Source organism: Odontomachus brunneus, unplaced genomic scaffold (assembly GCF_010583005.1).
Source record: "Odontomachus brunneus isolate Ranch 3 - 2012 unplaced genomic scaffold, Obru_v1 Obru_scaffold_107, whole genome shotgun sequence".
Classification (NCBI taxonomy): Eukaryota; Metazoa; Arthropoda; class Insecta; order Hymenoptera; family Formicidae; genus Odontomachus; species Odontomachus brunneus.
The window spans coordinates 1131394-1149704 of record NW_022639557.1 but is presented as its reverse complement, the minus strand read 5'-3'; the positions used below and the strand labels follow the sequence as shown (position 1 = coordinate 1149704).

Sequence of the window (18311 nt, the reverse complement as noted above, 5' to 3'; positions counted from 1 at the left end):
ACCGGGGCTAAATATCTCATATTTCAAAATTACAACTTCTCAGATAACTAATTGTGAGAGACCGCATAAACATGATAGAGGCAACCTTTTTCTATATCTTGGTGCCGGCCACGATTTTGTTAACCGTATATTTTATTTTGTAACAACCAAAATACAAACATGCCGCAACGTGGCCATCTTGTTCTAGCATCGGTTCAATTTCCTAGTAGCGCGGGGTGACAAGATCGCATATAAAATATATATCTTGATTAGTAATTTCGGAGTCTGCGCGAGAAGTCCTTAAATGTGAGCCAACTTTATCTCGTTTGCCTATATGTTCAATTTCAGTTATTTTATGAATAAAACCTGCTTTTATTATCCAAACATCAGGATATCATTCGCTCGCAGGAAACTTCACTCTAGCTGGTAATACGTTGCTTAACTTTATTCACTCACGATGGAGAATATTAATACAAAATGTCTCGAGGAGCTTGAAAATTTACTTTTACTTACTGAATCCGTTTTTTTTTTATATCTTTTCACTGTAATATTATTCTCAGATGTTAATGAAACTCAGGGAGGGTATGTTTTAAAAAGACTATTCCGTGATTTTGTATTCACTGTCGCTCTCAAGATAAATATTAAAAGAAGCATATGAGCACATGCCCCAGGGGACCATCTAGACCCGGTTTCCTCTACTCGGTGACGACGGGGCTCGTTTAAATCATTTTCTCTCTCGTTCACTGGACCTCAACGTTACACGAATACGCCGCCGTTCAGCAGGAATAACTCGTCTGCTTGTTGGAGTAACAGAAATTTCCTCCTGTTCTGAAGCTGAGGATAATTTATACAAAGGGAAGGTACTCTCCCTCGCGAGCACACGACAAACGTCGAAGAGTTAGCGCAGCTCGTGACATCGCACAGTGGAATCAAATGAAATTTCAAACAAGATTATAGCTTTGAAATTTGAATCGATTTTAATTATTTTTTTTTAAGTTAATAAAATTTAAAACCACTTTATGGAATCGAGTTTTTCTCTTTTGCTTCTCTTCTTCTAAATTAATCATAAAGCAGTTAGATTCAGAAATGTTTTTTAATCAAACAGTAGATAACTCGTTTTACATCTCATCTAATTTAACATTAGGCACAAATATTGATATTGAAATCAAATATTCAAACTTTAATAAGGCTTGATAAAAATTATACAGACTGTCATAGAATCACTAAATCTTACTTTAATTTATATAACAAATGAGATTAATTGAAATAGTATCTAAATTTTGATAAATAAAAACTATTGAATTAAGTAAGGCTAAATTATTACTATTGTGTTATTAATTCTTTTACTGATTATTGTTTTTAAAATAACAAGTTTTGAGCTCCCGCATTTTTCAGAATTGTTTGAAAAATATTTCTGTAAAATATATTCTGAAAAATATTTTTGTATTGATCTAATTCTAACGTATTTGATTTAGAAGAAGAGAAAAAAAGGTAAACATTCTGGCAAAGTTGTTTTAAATTTCATTAGCTTTCATAAAAAAAATAGCATCGATTCAAATTTACAGACTGTAGTCTTTCTTGAAATATGAAATTTCATTTGAGCCCATTGTGCATCGTGCGAGTCGAAAGTTTTAGTTTATCGTATGTCAACTTTGAAAGCTCGCTTCCCATTATGCTTACATAGAGCTTGGAGCGCGCATCCTTTGGGAATCCTTTATTAACTCGCGCGCGGTTCTCCGTGCGCTCGGATCTCTTATCTTGCCGGATGCCGGAAAGAAGAGGATGATTTCGAAAAACGAGAACGAGCGCGGAATTTCCTCGCGGAGCGGAGTTCCATGCTGCTCGAGAGGGCGCCCGGTCGGCCCCGGGGAGAGCCCCGTAGAAATTGCCGGAAAAAGAAGAAAAGTCACCAAAGACACGGACAATTCGCCAAGTAGTTACCGCGCGACGTTTACACTCTCGCGGCACGTGGGGCAACAAGAGGATTCCATACTCGAGAATCTACGATCCTCGCGAGAGCCTCTTCTATTACAGCAGGTATCTCCGTGAACGTCGCGATTTCGGCGCCCGCTGATCCTCGGAAATCGTCCTTCCGCAACGAGGTGCGACTCGGCCGCGATAATTTTTAACGATGATCCCTGCCATTTCACGTTGGCGGAGAAAACCCCGCCCGTGCGGGATAAGTGAGGCCATTACGACGCGATCCCAGGACGCATCGGTTATGCACTTATCCTTTCTGCGAGGTGACGAGATAGAGAGAATGAGAGAACGACGACAGAGATCCCTGAACTCTCGAGCGCTCTCAAAAGGCAGCCAAGCCTTCCTTCCTCTCTCCATCACCGTCGCGATTCTCGACAGCGACGCCGAAAAAGAAAGCCGACCGGAGACGCGAAATTTTCCTGATACGCCACTTCACTTTGCGGAGGGAACTAGCGGAGGGTTGCGTGTAACGAAGAGAAAAGAAGAAAGACGGCGGCTCGGCGGGGAACAAGAAGCTGAGTGGCTGTATAAGATCCGCCGCTCGCTAGGGGTAGAACAAAAGCGGGGCCCGGAACAATACGCACAGTGATTTCATTCACCCCCGTGCTCGTAACGGCGCGCGAGTATTCCTGCCGCGAAGAAAGACGGTGAGAAAGACAGAGAGAGACTCCCGCTGACTCTGTCTCAAATGTCGCGCGATAAGAAGCATGAGCTCATACGTTGACTCTTAACCGATGTGATAAGACTCTACCGTTGTGCCATCTGCGAGTGAAATCCATCTCGCGACGTTATCGCGAAAAGTACCCGCTCCCGTTGCTTTTATTCATGCATTCTTTGACGAATCATTGTGCGAAAATTCTTTTGTTTGTACTTTTTTCTCAAAAAAACCGAAGTCCCGATAGAATTTCCTTCGATGGTATCATTAACCCTTAAAGCCTTAAACGACTATGTGAGCGCAACAAAAACCCCATTCAATACATATTTTTGCAATACAATTTATTGAAAAAACTTTGTCATGTTTGTGCCAAGATCAAACACTATATACGCCGAAAAAAATATTTTTATTCAGTGAAAAAAGTTCTTGTTAAATTGCTATTTAACAAGAATTTGCTGTAATTATTGTTGTAATTGTTTCTTTATTCTAATACATATTTTAATATACAAAAGAAGAAAATAAACTTAAAAAAATATTTATGTTCCATAATTTCACCTTGTCGTTTAAGGGTTAATTACATTGATATTTTCTTCTTTTTATCTCGTATATAAAAACCTTTGTAACTCATCAGAAAGTGACCCCTTTTCATTACACCGATCGCCAATTAATTTCGCATCGATATCGAGCGCGAAGTACGCACGCAATTTTCTCTCATTCGCCTTTCCTCATTTTTCTCTTCTGCTCCTCTCGTCCCGACGATCCTTCCTGCGCCTCGACTGCCGTCGGCGGCGGCGGCGGCGGCGCCGGAAAACGAAAACAAATGTGGAATTTCCGCGATACGGCTCGTGGCCACGTATATACGTAGGCGAGAGGAACATGGAGAAAGAATGGCGAAGGAAAGGAAAGAAAAGGGAGCGAAAACGAGAGGAAAAGGGCCGGGGGAGTGAGGCGCGAGAGAGAGAGAGAGAGAAAGAGAAGGAAATAAAAAGGGAAACGGCGAACCAGAAAGGATCCCGACGCTGGCTGGCGTCGGCAGCCGGGCGGTGTAAAGCGCGAGGGAGACTGCGAAACAATTCGCAAAGCCGTCTCGACCGGCGTTTACATTCGTGCAGGAATTCGCAACTACAAGATTCCGGACGTAACGGACACGGAAGTTGGGAGGGAGAAGCGGAACGACAACGATGATGCGCGATAAACGCGAGGGGGACGCAGACGTCCGAGAGAGAAAGAGAAAGAGCAGCCGTCGAACGGCCGAATTACAGATGATATAAAGAAAATTGCGGTCATCCGGCAGACGCGCGAGGTATCGTCTGATATAACGAAGAACGGGAAAACGTTACATCGTCGATGTCTTGCTCGCACCCCCGCTCTCGCCGTCCCGACATTCATCCACCCGCCGAACGCATATCTCACCGTCGGACCGCTTTATCTCTGTACCACCTAGACAGAGAGCTGCGAGATAGATACGGAGCTTCTTGTTAACTTTTCAGTCCCTGCGGTACCAATTGACGCGACGAACGGCACCATTACATATTTCCCGTACGATCATTCGCTTTCTCTGTTCCTCTCTTCGAGGAGGAATGGAATGTGTCTTTTATTTTTCTTTTTATTTGCCTTTGCTATTCAATTTCTTCTTTTACCTTTCTTTGGTATTTGAGGAGTTTGTTCACCTAAGTGCTTCGAATTGTGCGGAAATTTAATGTGACATTTGCTGCAGTGAAACGCATTCGTAGTTAAAGTTTCATATTTGCACCGTTCGTGGGAAATTCAATACTGAATATCACAATTTTGCGAACATGTAAAGTAGAAACGACATAGATAACCATTATTCCAGTATAACTTTGTGTATAAAGTGATCAGAAAATTATTGCCATAAATGTTGAATACTAGGAAATGCGACATTGAAGAAAGAATAATATTTACATCGTTTTTGCGTAATAGTTAGCAGGCCAGGAAACTGTTGTTTTACGCTTTGAGCGACATCATATTGAGTAAAACGTGGCAAGGTAGTATCATGAAATTAATTTCAAATAAATGTATTACTTAGATAGTAAAGTATATATATATAGAAATATAATTTTTCTCGATAAATAATGAATTTAATAGATAGCTGCCTTGATTTACTGCCTTGAAAACAAGCTCCTTTGATGCCCTGAAAATACATACCTGATGAATAAACTCTTTAAAAAGGTAGACAATTCCGAAATTTGGATTCTTGAGGCCAGCTCGTTGCTTGATTTGTGCAGATTTTCGCTAACGAAAGATCATTAATCGAGAGTTAATCGAGAAACGCATCTACGAGTTTACGTTATGCCGATAGAAACCCAGCCGTATACGATAAGATCATACGAAAAATCTCGTAGGACGACGACAGCGGACCCGAATTCTCCGCTTAATTGGGCGATGTGAATTTCGCTTCGATTCTGTAAATAACGGGACGCGAATTTGCGAAAAAGTGCGCCCCGACGCCGTCACATGGCGACAATTCGCAGCGCTCGGTTTATCGGGAGTCGCGTCTCACATTCGCGGCATTCCGGAAATATCCCGACAGCTTCCTGCTCCAACAACCCCCTCCCGTTTCGTATCATCGCGTGGTGCTGTCAGCAGAGTTTTACTCTCCGACACGATTACGACGACGACTACTACTGCGGCGGGCACGGAACGAGCCGAAATAAATTGGCGGTTCCAATGGGTAGCAAATGAAGCGGCGCTACGCAGTCGGCTCATTAATCGAATGAGCCTACGGCTGATTGGCTCCTGATTTAATCACCTGGCTACCTGCGCGATCCGCACGTATCCTTCCGCCGCGCCGCCACCTATCTGCCTATCCTCTCCAACATGATGGGGTTATCCGTGAGATTATTATTGTTGTTTACTGCTAACAAGCTCGGCTCACTGCCGAAGCCAACGCCGCCGACGCCGCCGCTTACCGGAGAGTTCCTGTCGAACAATGCAATTAACACGTCGGACGTTCGCGATTACTCACTGCGCACTCCGTCACACACACATTCGTTGAAGGAAAAATAACGATGCTCGTTAACGCGCGATGATTAGCTCGCGTTCTCTTGCCTATACAACCTGGCGCGAAACTTGCGCGCTTCCGTTCATGGAACAATCGTCAGCCGCGAAATCGAGAAGAAATAATCGTTTCTCTGTGGTTCTCTCAGCGCGAAAATGTCAATTGGAGATATTACGATGCAATTAGATACGGGATTATTATCGGGCAACCCCGTTTGTCTGATCGGCCTGGCTGTATGTACATTTCCCGTGCAACGTGGTAAACAGCTCCGAACCGCAATTTGCATATATAACGTAACGCGAGCGTAAGCATCTGATTAGTTGGAAAATAGAAATAGATTTTCGGCTGTGTCAGGTCTTCAAAAGTCTTGAAAAAGATGTGTACATTATAAAAAAAGAGATCAGCTGAAATGAATCGAATTGAACGAATTTAATTTCGGGGTTGAATATAATGAACTCACCAAATTATTTCAACAAAATATTTTTGTGACTTTTTAACTTCTTTTTTTTGTATAAAATAAGCTTAAAATTCAGTTTTGAATTAACAGATTTCGCCTCAACGAGGCGATCATAAAGCTGACTCATACATCGTGTATATCGTCTAATTTATTTGATCTTTTCAACCAAAGGTAAAATTATTCGTATTATGCAGTGAAATCGACCTTTTATTAGTTGAAAGAAATATTTACATCATACATAACACCTACATCTTAATTTTGTTAATCTTTGACTACTTTTACTTACTGTTGACTAAATTTTGAAATTTGTACATTGCTACGTGAAATTGTCGATTTGACTTGATTTCTACTTAATTTGACTCAATGGCGCAATTTGTGCAGCAAAATTTACGAAACCCTGAGAGTTGGGTCACTATATCTGATTTTTAGCGTGTCTTTGTATACATATATACTTTCGGCATTTTTCACTTTTGTGTACATGCAAGTACTATTTTTTGTATATTTGTGCGACAGGATCATGGCCGGTTCGACGGGATCCAAAGAATTCTTTTCGGCAGCGGACTGCGATTCTGGCTGCACAAGCTGCTACTGTTGGACTCGTTATCCTACTTGTCGCATGGGCAATTGAGTCTCAGTTTAAATCGCATGATCCTGGTGGACGTGGACGATATATTCGTCGGCGAGAAGGGCACCAGACTGAAGAAGGACGACGTGATGGCATTGCTAGCTACTCAGCAAAGAATTCAAGCGCTCGTGCCGGGGTTCAAATTCAATTTGGGGTTTTCCGGCAAGTATTTTCACCACGGTACGGCGGAGGAGAATTTGGGGGACGACATGCTTCTGGAGAACGTAGACAGGTATGATCTGCAAATATTGGCCGTGTATGAAAGCGATCGGAGCAAATGTGGTGTGTACTAACTTGCCGCGGCGTATCGCGTATCGATTCGCGTAGCTTCGGCGAGTACGCGATTGTGGCGGTCGCTAATTAGCTGTAGCTTTCATTACTCAAATTTACTGTTGCAAAGCGAGCGCTTAGAGGCAGCGCGTAATAAATTAAATGTACAATTTCATCGACATCTCACGTATTATAACACATCACGTCACGCAACTGTTCACTGCAAATGCCGCTGCAAATCGCCATGACAAAGCTCCGTTGTACAACAACGCCTGAGACTTCGACGCAATTAATCATCGTGCGCACGATTATTGTTCCCACAATTGCAAAACTGCAAATTGATATTCTCTCAACAATGCAAAACGTTATTTCCGCCTTCGTGCACGTGAGGAACACTTCTGCTCTCGTGCACGATATCACTGGACTCGCGTGTGCGCCCTCGTTGGAATTTGCACAAGATCAAAAACGGGCTTTTGCAGATTTACGTGGTTTTCCCACATGTGGAATCACCAACAGCCGCACCTGTACGAGAATGTAACTCATCTGCAATTGGACATGGCACTGAACAAGCAATTCGCAAAGGACCACGGTATACCGACCGGAAGCGGCTACAGCGTAAGTCCGCATCACTCCGGCGTGTACCCGGTTCACGAAGGCCTCTACGAAGCGTGGAAGAGAGTCTGGAACATCAAGGTCACGAGCACCGAAGAGTACCCGCACCTGAGGCCGGCTCGTTTAAGACGGGGCTTCATTCATCGTAATATTATGGTAGGTGATCACGTGGCGATAGTCAAATTAGTTCGGTATAGAGAACGTTTAATGGCGGTGCCCTCGGGTTAAACGCACCGCTCCGATCAAATGCCGTCGACGAGAATATGTCGCGAATTATGTGGAGCAACATATTGAAAGCGCTATTCCTGCCGCGATTAATTATGGATTGTGACGCGATTTCCGAGAGATACGAAAGTTTCCATTTTATTTCTAATTTGACATGTGATCGACAAAAATTCGGTCAGCTAATTAAGGTCTCATTTACATATAGATACGCGAAATGTTATTTTGCGAAAAACATATAAAGCGATCTCACTCCAACGTCAAAAATACAACTTTTATTGTCGAAATATATGCAGATACATGTAATGTCCGACTTCATCTTATATTTCGGGATCTCTCATATATAATTTAAAAGTTTTCAACACACACTCCACACGCTGAATGTAAAAAATATCCTCTTTTATGTTGCAGGTCCTACCTAGACAAACTTGCGGCCTTTTCACTCACACAATTTTCATCGACAGGTACCCGGGCGGGAGGGAAAAGCTGGACGAGTCGATACAGGGCGGCGAACTTTTCCAAACGATTGTGTATAATCCGGTGAGTGAATCAGACGTTACGAAGTCAATTTTAGCACTGAATCCGTTTAATCTTCCCTGCTGCTATATTACAGGCGCTTGCTTTTAACCGCAATTTATTCATAGTGGCTCGAAATATTTCAGTGACACGCTATTCTGAACTATCGAACGTATCCCGATTACCCTTTAATCTATCGATTAAAGTTTTTATCTATCGATTGCCCTTTAATGTGACGATATTACGACAGTAATATGTAAAGAAAAATGTAAATTGTCTTCTTCCTTTTACAGATAAATATTTTTATGACACACATGTCGAATTACGGAAACGATCGACTTGCGTTGTACACCTTCGAGTCGGTCATCAAATTCATTCAATGTTGGACGAATCTAAGGCTATCCAGCGCACCTCCGCTTCAGCTCGGAGAACGTTACTTTCAGCTCTATCCCGAAGAAGCCGACCCGGTGTGGGGAGTGAGTAGATTTTCGGGTATCCATCGATCCGACTGCGCTGATTTCGTCGCATCACGCTGTGTTAATATCGTTTTTGCAGAATCCATGCGACGATCAGAGGCACCAAAAGATCTGGTCTCGCAACAAAACCTGCGACCAACTACCGCGGTTCCTGGTGATTGGGCCTCAAAAAACCGGCACTACGGCGTTGTACACATTCCTCTCTATTCATCCGGCGATAAGCAGCAATCTACCGAGCCCCGACACCTTCGAGGAAATACAGTTTTTCAATGGGAAGAATTACTACAAGGGCCTCGATTGGTGAGTCAACCGGTGAATCAACATGAATATTAATCTTTGTGCATATGTTGCATCTTCATAGTCTCGTGAGCGACGAGAAGAAACATAAATACGACTGACATTGGTCTTTTCAGGTATATGAGCTTCTTCCCAACGGCGAAAAACGAGAGTTCCCGATATCTCTTCGAAAAATCTGCCACTTATTTCGACGGAGAATTAGTACCGCGGAGGGCACACGCGCTTTTGCCGAGAGCCAAGCTAATCACTATATTGCTCTCCCCAGCCAGGCGCGCTTACTCATGGTACCAGCATACCAGAGTGCACGGGGATCCGGTAGCGAACAATTACTCCTTCCATTCGGTCATCACGGCGAGCGATTCCGCGCCGAAGCCCCTACGGGACCTTAGAAATAGGTACGTAACTGAACGTGAATAATGACTTAAGACCACACACCAGCCTGGGTAATGTATGAATAGACGCGGGAACGTCGCTGAGTAAATACGCGCTGAGATCACACAGAAGTGCCGCGTCTCCAGTATATTGCGTGTTAAACGAAATGTTGTGCTTGAACGTAGGTGTCTCAATCCCGGCAAGTACGCTCAGCATTTGGAAAGGTGGTTGTCGTTTTACTTGCCGCAACAACTGCACATTATCGACGGCGAGCAGCTGCGACAGAATCCCGTGGAGACGCTGCACGAACTGCAACGATTCCTAAAGATCACACCCGCTTTCAATTATTCCTCGCACTTGAGGTACGACCCGAAGAAAGGTTTTTTTTGCCAGGTGACTAACGAGGATCGCACTAAATGCCTTGGCAAAAGCAAAGGTCGCCAGTATCCGCCAATGGAAGATAGATCGTACAAATTGTTACAGGTAAGACCAGGTATATTTTAAACAAACAAAGATATTAAAAGCTTCAATGGTAAACAACCAGTAAAAATGAAAGACAAGAACCGTTGCTGAATGTTGGGTGCGATAACTTAAATCTTGCTTATATTACTTCTATTTAAATCTTATTAAGTTGCGATCATTTCAATCTTATTCTCCCGAAGATTTCAATTATTGCGACCAACATCTAGATCTTTATTTTCATTCTTATGGGAAGTATAATTTTTTTTATTTGGCTTATGTATGTACCCGTTTTAACTATTATATTCTTTATAGAGGTATTATCTGTCTCACAATACGGCTCTGGTGAAGCTATTGAAGCGACTCGGATCCAGAACGATCCCGCAATGGTTGAAGGAAGACCTCACCGACACTGTGATGACCTAGCAAACGCTGATCGCGTGAAACTCCAACGTTTCCCGTTTGTTCGCTTCCGCCGTGAGCGAAATACATCGCTTGCTGACGGAAGACCTGTAAATTAATTGTACATTTGATACCCCACTGGATTCCACAACTTCAGAGGAAGGACCATGTCTGGCCTATCCCAGTGGACTGGCCTAATCTATGGGGAGCCTGCAAAGCTAGTCACTAAGCGGCTTTATTCACGAAGCCATCATTGTAATTGTCGATCATTGTAATTGTCGATTGTTGTTAAGCTAATAGAACTACGAAAGTTTTCATTATTATTTCATATTTTTTATTACAATTGGTAACATTCTTAATTTCACTGTAATTAATATTATTTGCTTTCATTATATTATCATTGTATCATTTGATTGTCATCGCGTCATAGAGGCGAAAAGTGTTAAAAATAAGACGCTTACTGATGCTATTGTCCATTAATTGTAATAAATTAAGCGCCTTTCGTCCTATTTATCGAATGCACACGATTGATCAAAGATCGTTAAATGCAGAAGTTTTCTATTCGAATTAAAATGTCATCTGAAAAGAAATTTTTCGAAAAGGTTACGAATCTATTTTTACGAATTGTATTTCTTATATCAAAAGAAATTTTCCTATAGGCTAATATTTACGAAAAAATACTTCATGAATAAATCAGTTTTTTGTATTAAGAATGCACGTGTAATGCGATGAATAATTAGAATTTTAAAATCCAATTATATCATTGCTAAATTTTTGCCCCAATTGTGTAAATTTTTAAATCCAATTATATTATTGCTGGATTTTTGTCCAAATTGTGTCACTTTGTGAAATTTTATTCTTTTATATATCAAAACATGATTCATCGTCGATTAATTATGAGTAATTACGCTATCGATGATTCATCGATCATTATTTTTTTTTTTTGCACAAATCGTCGGATCGTCCATATGAGCGTGAGACTTCGGGGCTCCGAGCTTTTTCCTCGAGCCCGCCAACTTTCGGAGATACAGTGTATATTAATTCTTGTTGCGTAAGCGTATCTGAGATCGATGCTGATGGCAATGACAAGGAGTCTATGTATATTTTGACAATACTATTCTTGGTACCGGCGATATAAAAAAGGCCAACAAAAGTTTTGTGATCGCGTCCGTTTGTACATTGACGTAATGTATTATTTTGATGTTAAGATAGATGTACCATAAAAGAAATCAAGATGATCAAATCAGGCGCACTCGAGATGAGCTTAAAAGTATTCAAATCTCTTGAATATGACTAACAAACGTAAGTTCATTCGCAATAATGATTATTATCAGATTTGAGATTCGTGCGGCGTTTGATAGAGCAACACATGACACACCGCACAGATTTATTCGCTGATAAAGTGTCCAAAATTATTATGAAGATTCAAGATTTGATACGGTTTGTCGCGTAATGTACATTGATTTAATGAGATATTTGTTTGATAAATATTGTAAAAAATGGTAAGGCTAATCTTTCAGCGAGTAAATGCAAATGACCATGTTGTGGCTTCTCGAGATTATTTTTCGGTATATCTTATCTCTTAGATGTGTACATACAGTGTGTACATGTGCGTATGCAATTGCTCGTTTTGGAGTGACCTTCATACAACATCTGTATATTTTACTACAAGAGAACACGCATCAAATCAGACCAATGAGCTTTTGCTGGCCAGGCAAACGATAACAAAAAATATGATCATAATGCGCATTTTGCTTTTATTTATTTGTCATTTACACACACACACACACACACACACACACATATATATATATATATATATATATATATATATATCATCTTCCATAATAACTAATGTACAAATATTTTTAATGATACTATTTGTATCTGCGACCACGTGATTGTACATTATAAGGAGTCCATGGAGAGTGTGAAGCGTGGCGCGATTACTTGCACATAACATTCAGCCGACGCACTTTTTACACGGAGAAACGTACAGATTCTGTACGAACCGTTAGATGATTTCGGTCCAAGACGAGCAATCCAGTGTCTTAATGGGAGGAACATTTTTTCTGTTCTTGGTAAGGGCGTATCGTGTTGTGTTGGAATCTTTTGTTATGTTTTGTAGAAACTGTTTTAGTTTTCAGACTGCCGTTGAATTATGCCATGTAATGTTTAACGAATCATGTATAAAGTTTATTGTTAGTATTATAATAGTAGTTATTCTAATGATACTCTATCAACCGATTGATCTGTTTCGTCGAATCGTGCCATTTTACCAGTGTTGTATATACAATTATTACGATCAACGTACCAATCGCGACGTCGGATCTCTAGAGTCAATATCTTTAATTTCGTTTGGTATAGCAACGAGTGTCCGGCTTGCTACTACCTGACAATAACGAGATAATGACAAAAAAATAGGTAATAACCCCGTGGAATTTGTCGGCGCTCACACGAGAGAGAGAGAGTGTGTGTGAGTGGCATCAACGGCTAGCATTACATCATCACTGATTCACTCTTTTAAAATATACCTTTGTATCTTTAAAATTTATAATATTGACATATCGTGACGGTAAAAAGGTGCGCGGTTAGGAGTAAAAATTATAGTAAGTTAAGTAATATAACGAAATTATTGCACACATTATGTAGGATCAGTGTCTGAACGCTATCGGGTTCTTGCACGAAATCAGAAACTTCACCATAAGTATTGGAACATTCTTTATTTATTCATCTTTCTGTTCCATTATATACTATCTCCAAATTAATCAGCACCACTCGAAACTTCACAATTGCATATCAGGCACTGCCATTGATCAGCGATGACGGACTGCTAACTGCTGCGATGTTCCGCGGGTGCATTTGTTCCGCGTAAGAACTCACAGGAATGGCGAGCATTCTGTAAATATTCTGTTCCAATAGACTGTCACGCAGGAAGTAATGCCATCGTTGTGCGAACGAATGAACGAACGAAGCCGTGCGTAGGATGTGTGTACGACACTTTGGGATAGGATCTTGAATTATTTATAACTTATGACTACTCTATTGTAAAATACTGTAATAACTGTACGAATAGTCGTAAGTTCTAATAAAAGAGGCACTGAGAAATCCTGGACCGGACAGTTTTGTAAAAACGAGAAGCATCGATGTCGGTGCGACGCAATACAGATTTGTTTCCAACATACACACTTCGAATTGTGTCTTCTTTATAATTTTAAGACATCGTTTCTTTGTCACTCACGGTGGCTTTTTGCACAATTTACTCGACTCTCTTTGTCGCCTCCGAATACTATTTTTTTTTAGCTGAACTAATGCTGCATTGGAAATGCCTTTCTTTTTCCCTTCAATGCCGCACTGCATAGTGGTTTTACTCTAAAGGCAAAAATGCAATCTAGTTCAACTAAAAATTTGATTCGTATGAAATCCGGAACTGGAACAATTTCGAAACAGCGCGATACAACATGTAGTATCCTGTGGCTCGTAGCTATCCCTTCTTCAAAGCCTCACAAATATCCTCTATTGTTCTAGTTCCGCGAAATCGATACCGCTTTTGGCCCTTTGGTAAGTTCGCTGCATTTGCATTGCATGCAAATACATTCTGTGCGTTTGTACGAAATCGCATTTGCGCTGGCGAGAGATTAATCCTCCTAATGCTCGCTGTAAAACGATGAATTGTTGCTTGTTGCGATGCTTTGCCTAGATTCGCTCGAGTCCATCGTCCTCATGACGGCACCGTCTTCGTCGCACGAGTCGCTGGATGAAGAATCCAGCCGTCTCGGTCCTAGCACAACTTTCAAATCTTCTCGGCTAAATTCGTGATGCAAATTTGTCAATTTTACAGTTCTACGAAGCTGATAATTTTCCGGGTCTTTGGATTCTGCGGGTGTGTTAAAATTTTCCGTCAATATTGAATTTTTCTTCTCTCCGTTGTAGGTGTTTTCCGTCATTTCGAATTCCTTCGAACCCTCTTCGTCTATTTCTTCGATGGGATCCAAGCTGTATTTGATTTCTCGTCCAAGAAACAATTTCTTCCCAATCTCCGGCAAATCCTGATTAATCGACTCGCCAATACCACCTTCCTCTTTCACAAACACTGGAGCACTCACGGATAAAGTGTGTACTTGTCTCGCTTTCTTTACTCTTGCTCCTGTAAAAAAATGCATTATCTCGATTAGAAAGAACTATTTCATTCTCTTATATTTCAAAGGTAGAATGTCCAGAAATAAGCACCGTTTGCACTAACGTTGCAATTCACGACCCACCTGGCGCTTGAACTTGCGCAAAGTTATCCTCAGCTTCGACGTTCGCAACCGGCTTATCCGCAACAACGGGTCTGCCTCCCTCGAGCTTGTCTATCTCCGTCTGATATTTCCAGAACCTAGAACCGACGCTCGGTTGGCGTTCGGTCCCAGCAGTCGAGCCTGGTTGCAGGTAAAGGCAACCACTGTCAGGGAAAAAGAGTCTCTGCAGAAACGAACGCGGCGGGCCTCTGTCCATCGCGGCGTTAGCCCGTACATGATTCAAGCATTCCGATCTGTTGCGAAGTACACCGCAACATTGCAGCAGGCCGAAGAGCAACAACATTGTCGTGCCGACCAAAGTCAGCAGGGTCACCAGACAGATCAGATGCCAAGAGAAGTTCAACAATATCGTCGCGACATCCTCATCGGCTCGCGCAGCACAGATCGGCGCGGCGAGGCTGCCGAGAATTGCGCAACTCAGATGTATAGCTGTGACATTGCAGTAATCTTCCAAGGCGCTGTGAAACACCCGCCTGGAGATCAGGTAGAACACAACGCCGGCCAGGCAACCCAAGCCGATCGCCGCTTGCGGAGAATAATCGTTCGCCGCAGCTGACACCGCGACCACACCGGCGATCGTCCCTTGGACGCAGCGCATTACTGTCCAATGATTGAAGGCTTCCCGGCTAAGTGCAAAGTGCAGGGCCACGATCAGCAGCGAACACGACGAGGCAGCCAGCAGATTGTTAACGTACGCGTGCGACGGATCTCGCTCGAGCACGCGGAACCTGTCATGACTGTACGTTCTGGTGCACAAGCCCTATCAACATTGTTAAGTTGCACTTCATTGCGCTTTTCACTTCACCACGATGTGGTGAATGTGACGAGAGTTTAAGTATCGCGACACTTACTTGCAGTCCGACAAAGATCAATAGCAGTCCCCCAAAAACAGTCCCGGCAGAGCCGGCGGTAATGCTCGCGTCGTCCAGATCCCTCAGCTTGAGCATCCTCCTGCCGAGGACGACGCAGCCGATCAGTCCGGAGAGTCCTCCGACTACGTGAACTACTGCCGCGCCAGCGTAGTCCTTGAAGACGACTCTCCTGTCAGCCAAATTGCTCTCAGTCATCCATCCGTTGGCAGTCCAGGCCCAATGGATGAGGAGCGGCTGTATCAAGCCCGCCAAGGCGACACCCGTCAGCAGGTATCCTAATGTGTGGATCCTGCCGACGACAGCGGTGGTGCAGATCGCTGAGGTGATCGCCACCGCTTGCCAGCCTACAATCGCTTCATCCTTGTCGATCGTGGGGTCGCCGATCCAGCGACCTTGGCCGGTGAGACCAGCCAGGTCGCCGTTGTAGGCGATGAGGAACCCGGTGAGAAAGTATATGACGGTAACGCAACACAGATCGACCACATTTTGCAGGAGGATCAGGTTAACGTTGTTCACTGGCACGCTGCCGATTTGGACGAGGACGAAGCCGATGCGCGTCAGGATCACCAAGACAATGCGAGTCAACGAGCTCCAGTGACCGACGTGAGTCTCCGGTATACTGGTGTAGTTGTTGAACGAACGCAATTGAACCGCGTAGTCGAAGTAGTTCTCCGCGTAGAAGTAGTCCTTAGTCCCGGATGGCATTCTTGCTTATCGAGAAATCGATCTAGAAGTTGGCTTCCAGCTCGTCACGTTATCATATTGCTCAACTGAGTTGCGCTTCGAGATCGTGTACATTTCGCACGCGAGGATGACGTTATCTCGCCGAGGTTGGGACTGCAGCCGATGAGAAGTGCGAACGAAACAACGTGCACGCGCGTAACTCGATTATCTATTGTTTCAGAGGAGAGAATCAATCGTGAACGTATATACAGCGTCGAAATTGGAAATGCGACGCGAGCCGCCGGTTTTGAAACTGGCGCGAATCAGTCGCGAAACGCGAACGGAGAAGCGAAGCATTCACGTAGTCTGCATCATGTAGGCCATACCGTTTCTTAGATGCTTGTATGATTTTCAGTTATGATTTCTTTGTATGATGCTTGCACATAAGTGCATAAAGTAAAAAATTATTTAAAAGTGTTTTAATTATAATGGTGAGGCATAATGACTTGGTCAGGTGACGTAAGTACTGATTTTGGAAACACACTTTCCCCACTTTGCTACTTTATTTTATATCTCATTGATTTTGACCAGCGGAAGTAAAATTTCACTGCAAAATCTATATGTTGTACAAATATTCGTTATATGCTGTATCAAATTTAACTTTCTGCATCAATAATAGAAACAGTCACCAGCATCAACTGATTCTTTCAGCGAGATTTTCTCGATTGCAGTGCCATATTTTTAGCCGAATCAGCAGTTGCACGTGCGTAGCATTTTAGTGAAGGATACACTTACTGTAGAAAGTAAGGAACGAGTTCTCCTGTTGAGCGCAGAACCTGTTGGGAAGCTCATCAAGATAAAAGTGTCGCGACCTTTTATCCGATGAATATCGTGCGTTGCATTTCGAACGTTCGAACGGTGCCGCGGACAGCAAAGGCGGCGCACTTCAGCCAATGTGAATCGAGCGAAGTGCGATGCGCATGCCACGTAGTCGATTGCGGCAAGGTCGTGGTCTCGGCTCAGGGACGAGCCGGCGCGCGCGATGCCACCCGTCGTCGCGGCGGGTAGTCGTTCGGAGCCGGCCGTTGGTCCCTCCGCGACGGTGGCAGGCAGGTGTCGCTGCTCCGGTAACTCGTGAGAACGCGAGACAGGCGGGTTCGAGTGAACGCGCCGCGCACACGTACTCGGCCGGCGCCGCGTCTTCAGCTGCTGCTCCCCGTTTTTCGGCGCGAGGCGAGCGAAGGCTGTGGTGAAGAGAAGAAAAGAGGAGTTGTCTCGCGAGCAATGGCAGCGGCGGCATCGTGTCGAGCGATATTCGTCGTGAGGTGGTACGAGGTGAGCCGTGCGCTGAGTGCCGCGTCGTGCCTGACCGCGACCAGGAGGTATCAGAAGGTGCGTTGTTGACGTTGTAACATTGACCCGCGCGAACCGCACCTGCGGACCCGCCGCCGCAGCGCGCCGCTGTGCTGCAACCGGCGTTTCTCATCTCCTCGCCGAGGTAGACGGTCGTCTACCTCGAGAAACTCGGTGCACCAGGAGGACGGCAGTGGGAGCGGCAGGGAGTGTGTCATCCGCTAGTCTGTTCACGCGTGCGGGATTAAATGGGATTGTGATGGGATTTATGTCTCTCGCTCAGGTGTTGCTCCGTCCCAACCGTATAGAACTGCAATCCGCAACACCATTCAACGGTTACCCTGCTGCTCCCACTCCTCCTGTACGCGAGCGTATCACGCTGGCAGGTTTTCGCGATGCGAGCCCCCCTCTGCGAACCTGTCGCGTGTACAACGCTCGCGGAACCTTATCGTACGTTTGCAAAACTTATCACGTGCCTGCAGAAGGCACGCGACGCCTTCTCTTAACGGCGGCGTTTCAATCTCATTACGAGCGGCCATGCGGCCGTCTCTTTAATGCTAATACGAACCACTGCAGACGTACGTGCTCCCTGTGCAATTAACGTGCAACGTGTCCCATGATATATGCGTGTCGCTTGGGGAAATTATCGAATACTTTGAATGATTGATATCGCATTTGTGGTATCCACAGTCGCGCGAATATGTGAAAATAGATGGGAAGAAGTATAATTTTTTATTCTTTGAGGAAAAACGAAACGAATCAACTACGTAATCGTATCTGC

At 43.7% G+C, this 18311-nt stretch overlaps 3 protein-coding genes across 4 annotated transcripts in view; 2 read left to right on the top strand and 1 right to left on the bottom strand.

Annotated features, from left to right (window-relative positions):
• The window catches only part of LOC116849147 (bifunctional heparan sulfate N-deacetylase/N-sulfotransferase), a 110596-nt gene extending 97147 nt beyond the window's left edge, over positions 1 to 13449 (top strand). For both annotated transcript variants that reach the window (XM_032826025.1, XM_032826026.1), the window contains exons 6-13: positions 6604 to 6947; positions 7465 to 7753; positions 8231 to 8359; positions 8629 to 8811; positions 8891 to 9111; positions 9225 to 9503; positions 9666 to 9963; positions 10255 to 13449. In XM_032826025.1, the coding sequence (XP_032681916.1) occupies positions 6604 to 6947; positions 7465 to 7753; positions 8231 to 8359; positions 8629 to 8811; positions 8891 to 9111; positions 9225 to 9503; positions 9666 to 9963; positions 10255 to 10365 (1854 nt within the window). In that variant the 3' untranslated portion in view covers positions 10366 to 13449. The remainder of the gene's footprint in view (positions 1 to 6603; positions 6948 to 7464; positions 7754 to 8230; positions 8360 to 8628; positions 8812 to 8890; positions 9112 to 9224; positions 9504 to 9665; positions 9964 to 10254) is intronic.
• A 185-nt stretch (positions 13450 to 13634) lies between these two features.
• LOC116849148 (putative ammonium transporter sll1017) lies at positions 13635 to 16219 on the bottom strand. The gene is made up of 3 exons (XM_032826027.1): positions 15494 to 16219; positions 14604 to 15402; positions 13635 to 14488 (listed from the first exon to the last, which is right to left on the bottom strand). The coding sequence occupies exons 1-3, from the start codon at positions 16217 to 16219 to the stop codon at positions 13989 to 13991; spliced, it is 2025 nt and encodes a 674-aa protein (XP_032681918.1). The 3' UTR covers positions 13635 to 13988.
• A 1023-nt stretch (positions 16220 to 17242) lies between these two features.
• Positions 17243 to 18311, top strand: part of LOC116849114 (calcium uniporter protein, mitochondrial) — a 69360-nt gene continuing 68291 nt past the window's right edge. Inside the window, exon 1 of the mRNA XM_032825942.1 lies at positions 17243 to 17569. Within this exon, the coding sequence (XP_032681833.1) occupies positions 17462 to 17569 (108 nt within the window). The 5' untranslated portion in view covers positions 17243 to 17461. The remainder of the gene's footprint in view (positions 17570 to 18311) is intronic.

Bases quoted from the DNA above. Each gene is read 5' to 3' on its own strand.
- LOC116849148 (XM_032826027.1), bottom strand. From the start codon at position 16,219: ATGCCATCCGGGACTAAGGACTACTTCTACGCGGAGAACTACTTCGAC. The intron at 15,403-15,493 runs GTAAGTGTCGCG...CAATGTTGATAG, and splicing joins TGATCTTTGTCGGACTGCAA to GGCTTGTGCACCAGAACGTA. The intron at 14,489-14,603 runs GTGGGTCGTGAA...ATTTTTTTACAG, and splicing joins TGCGCAAGTTCAAGCGCCAG to GAGCAAGAGTAAAGAAAGCG.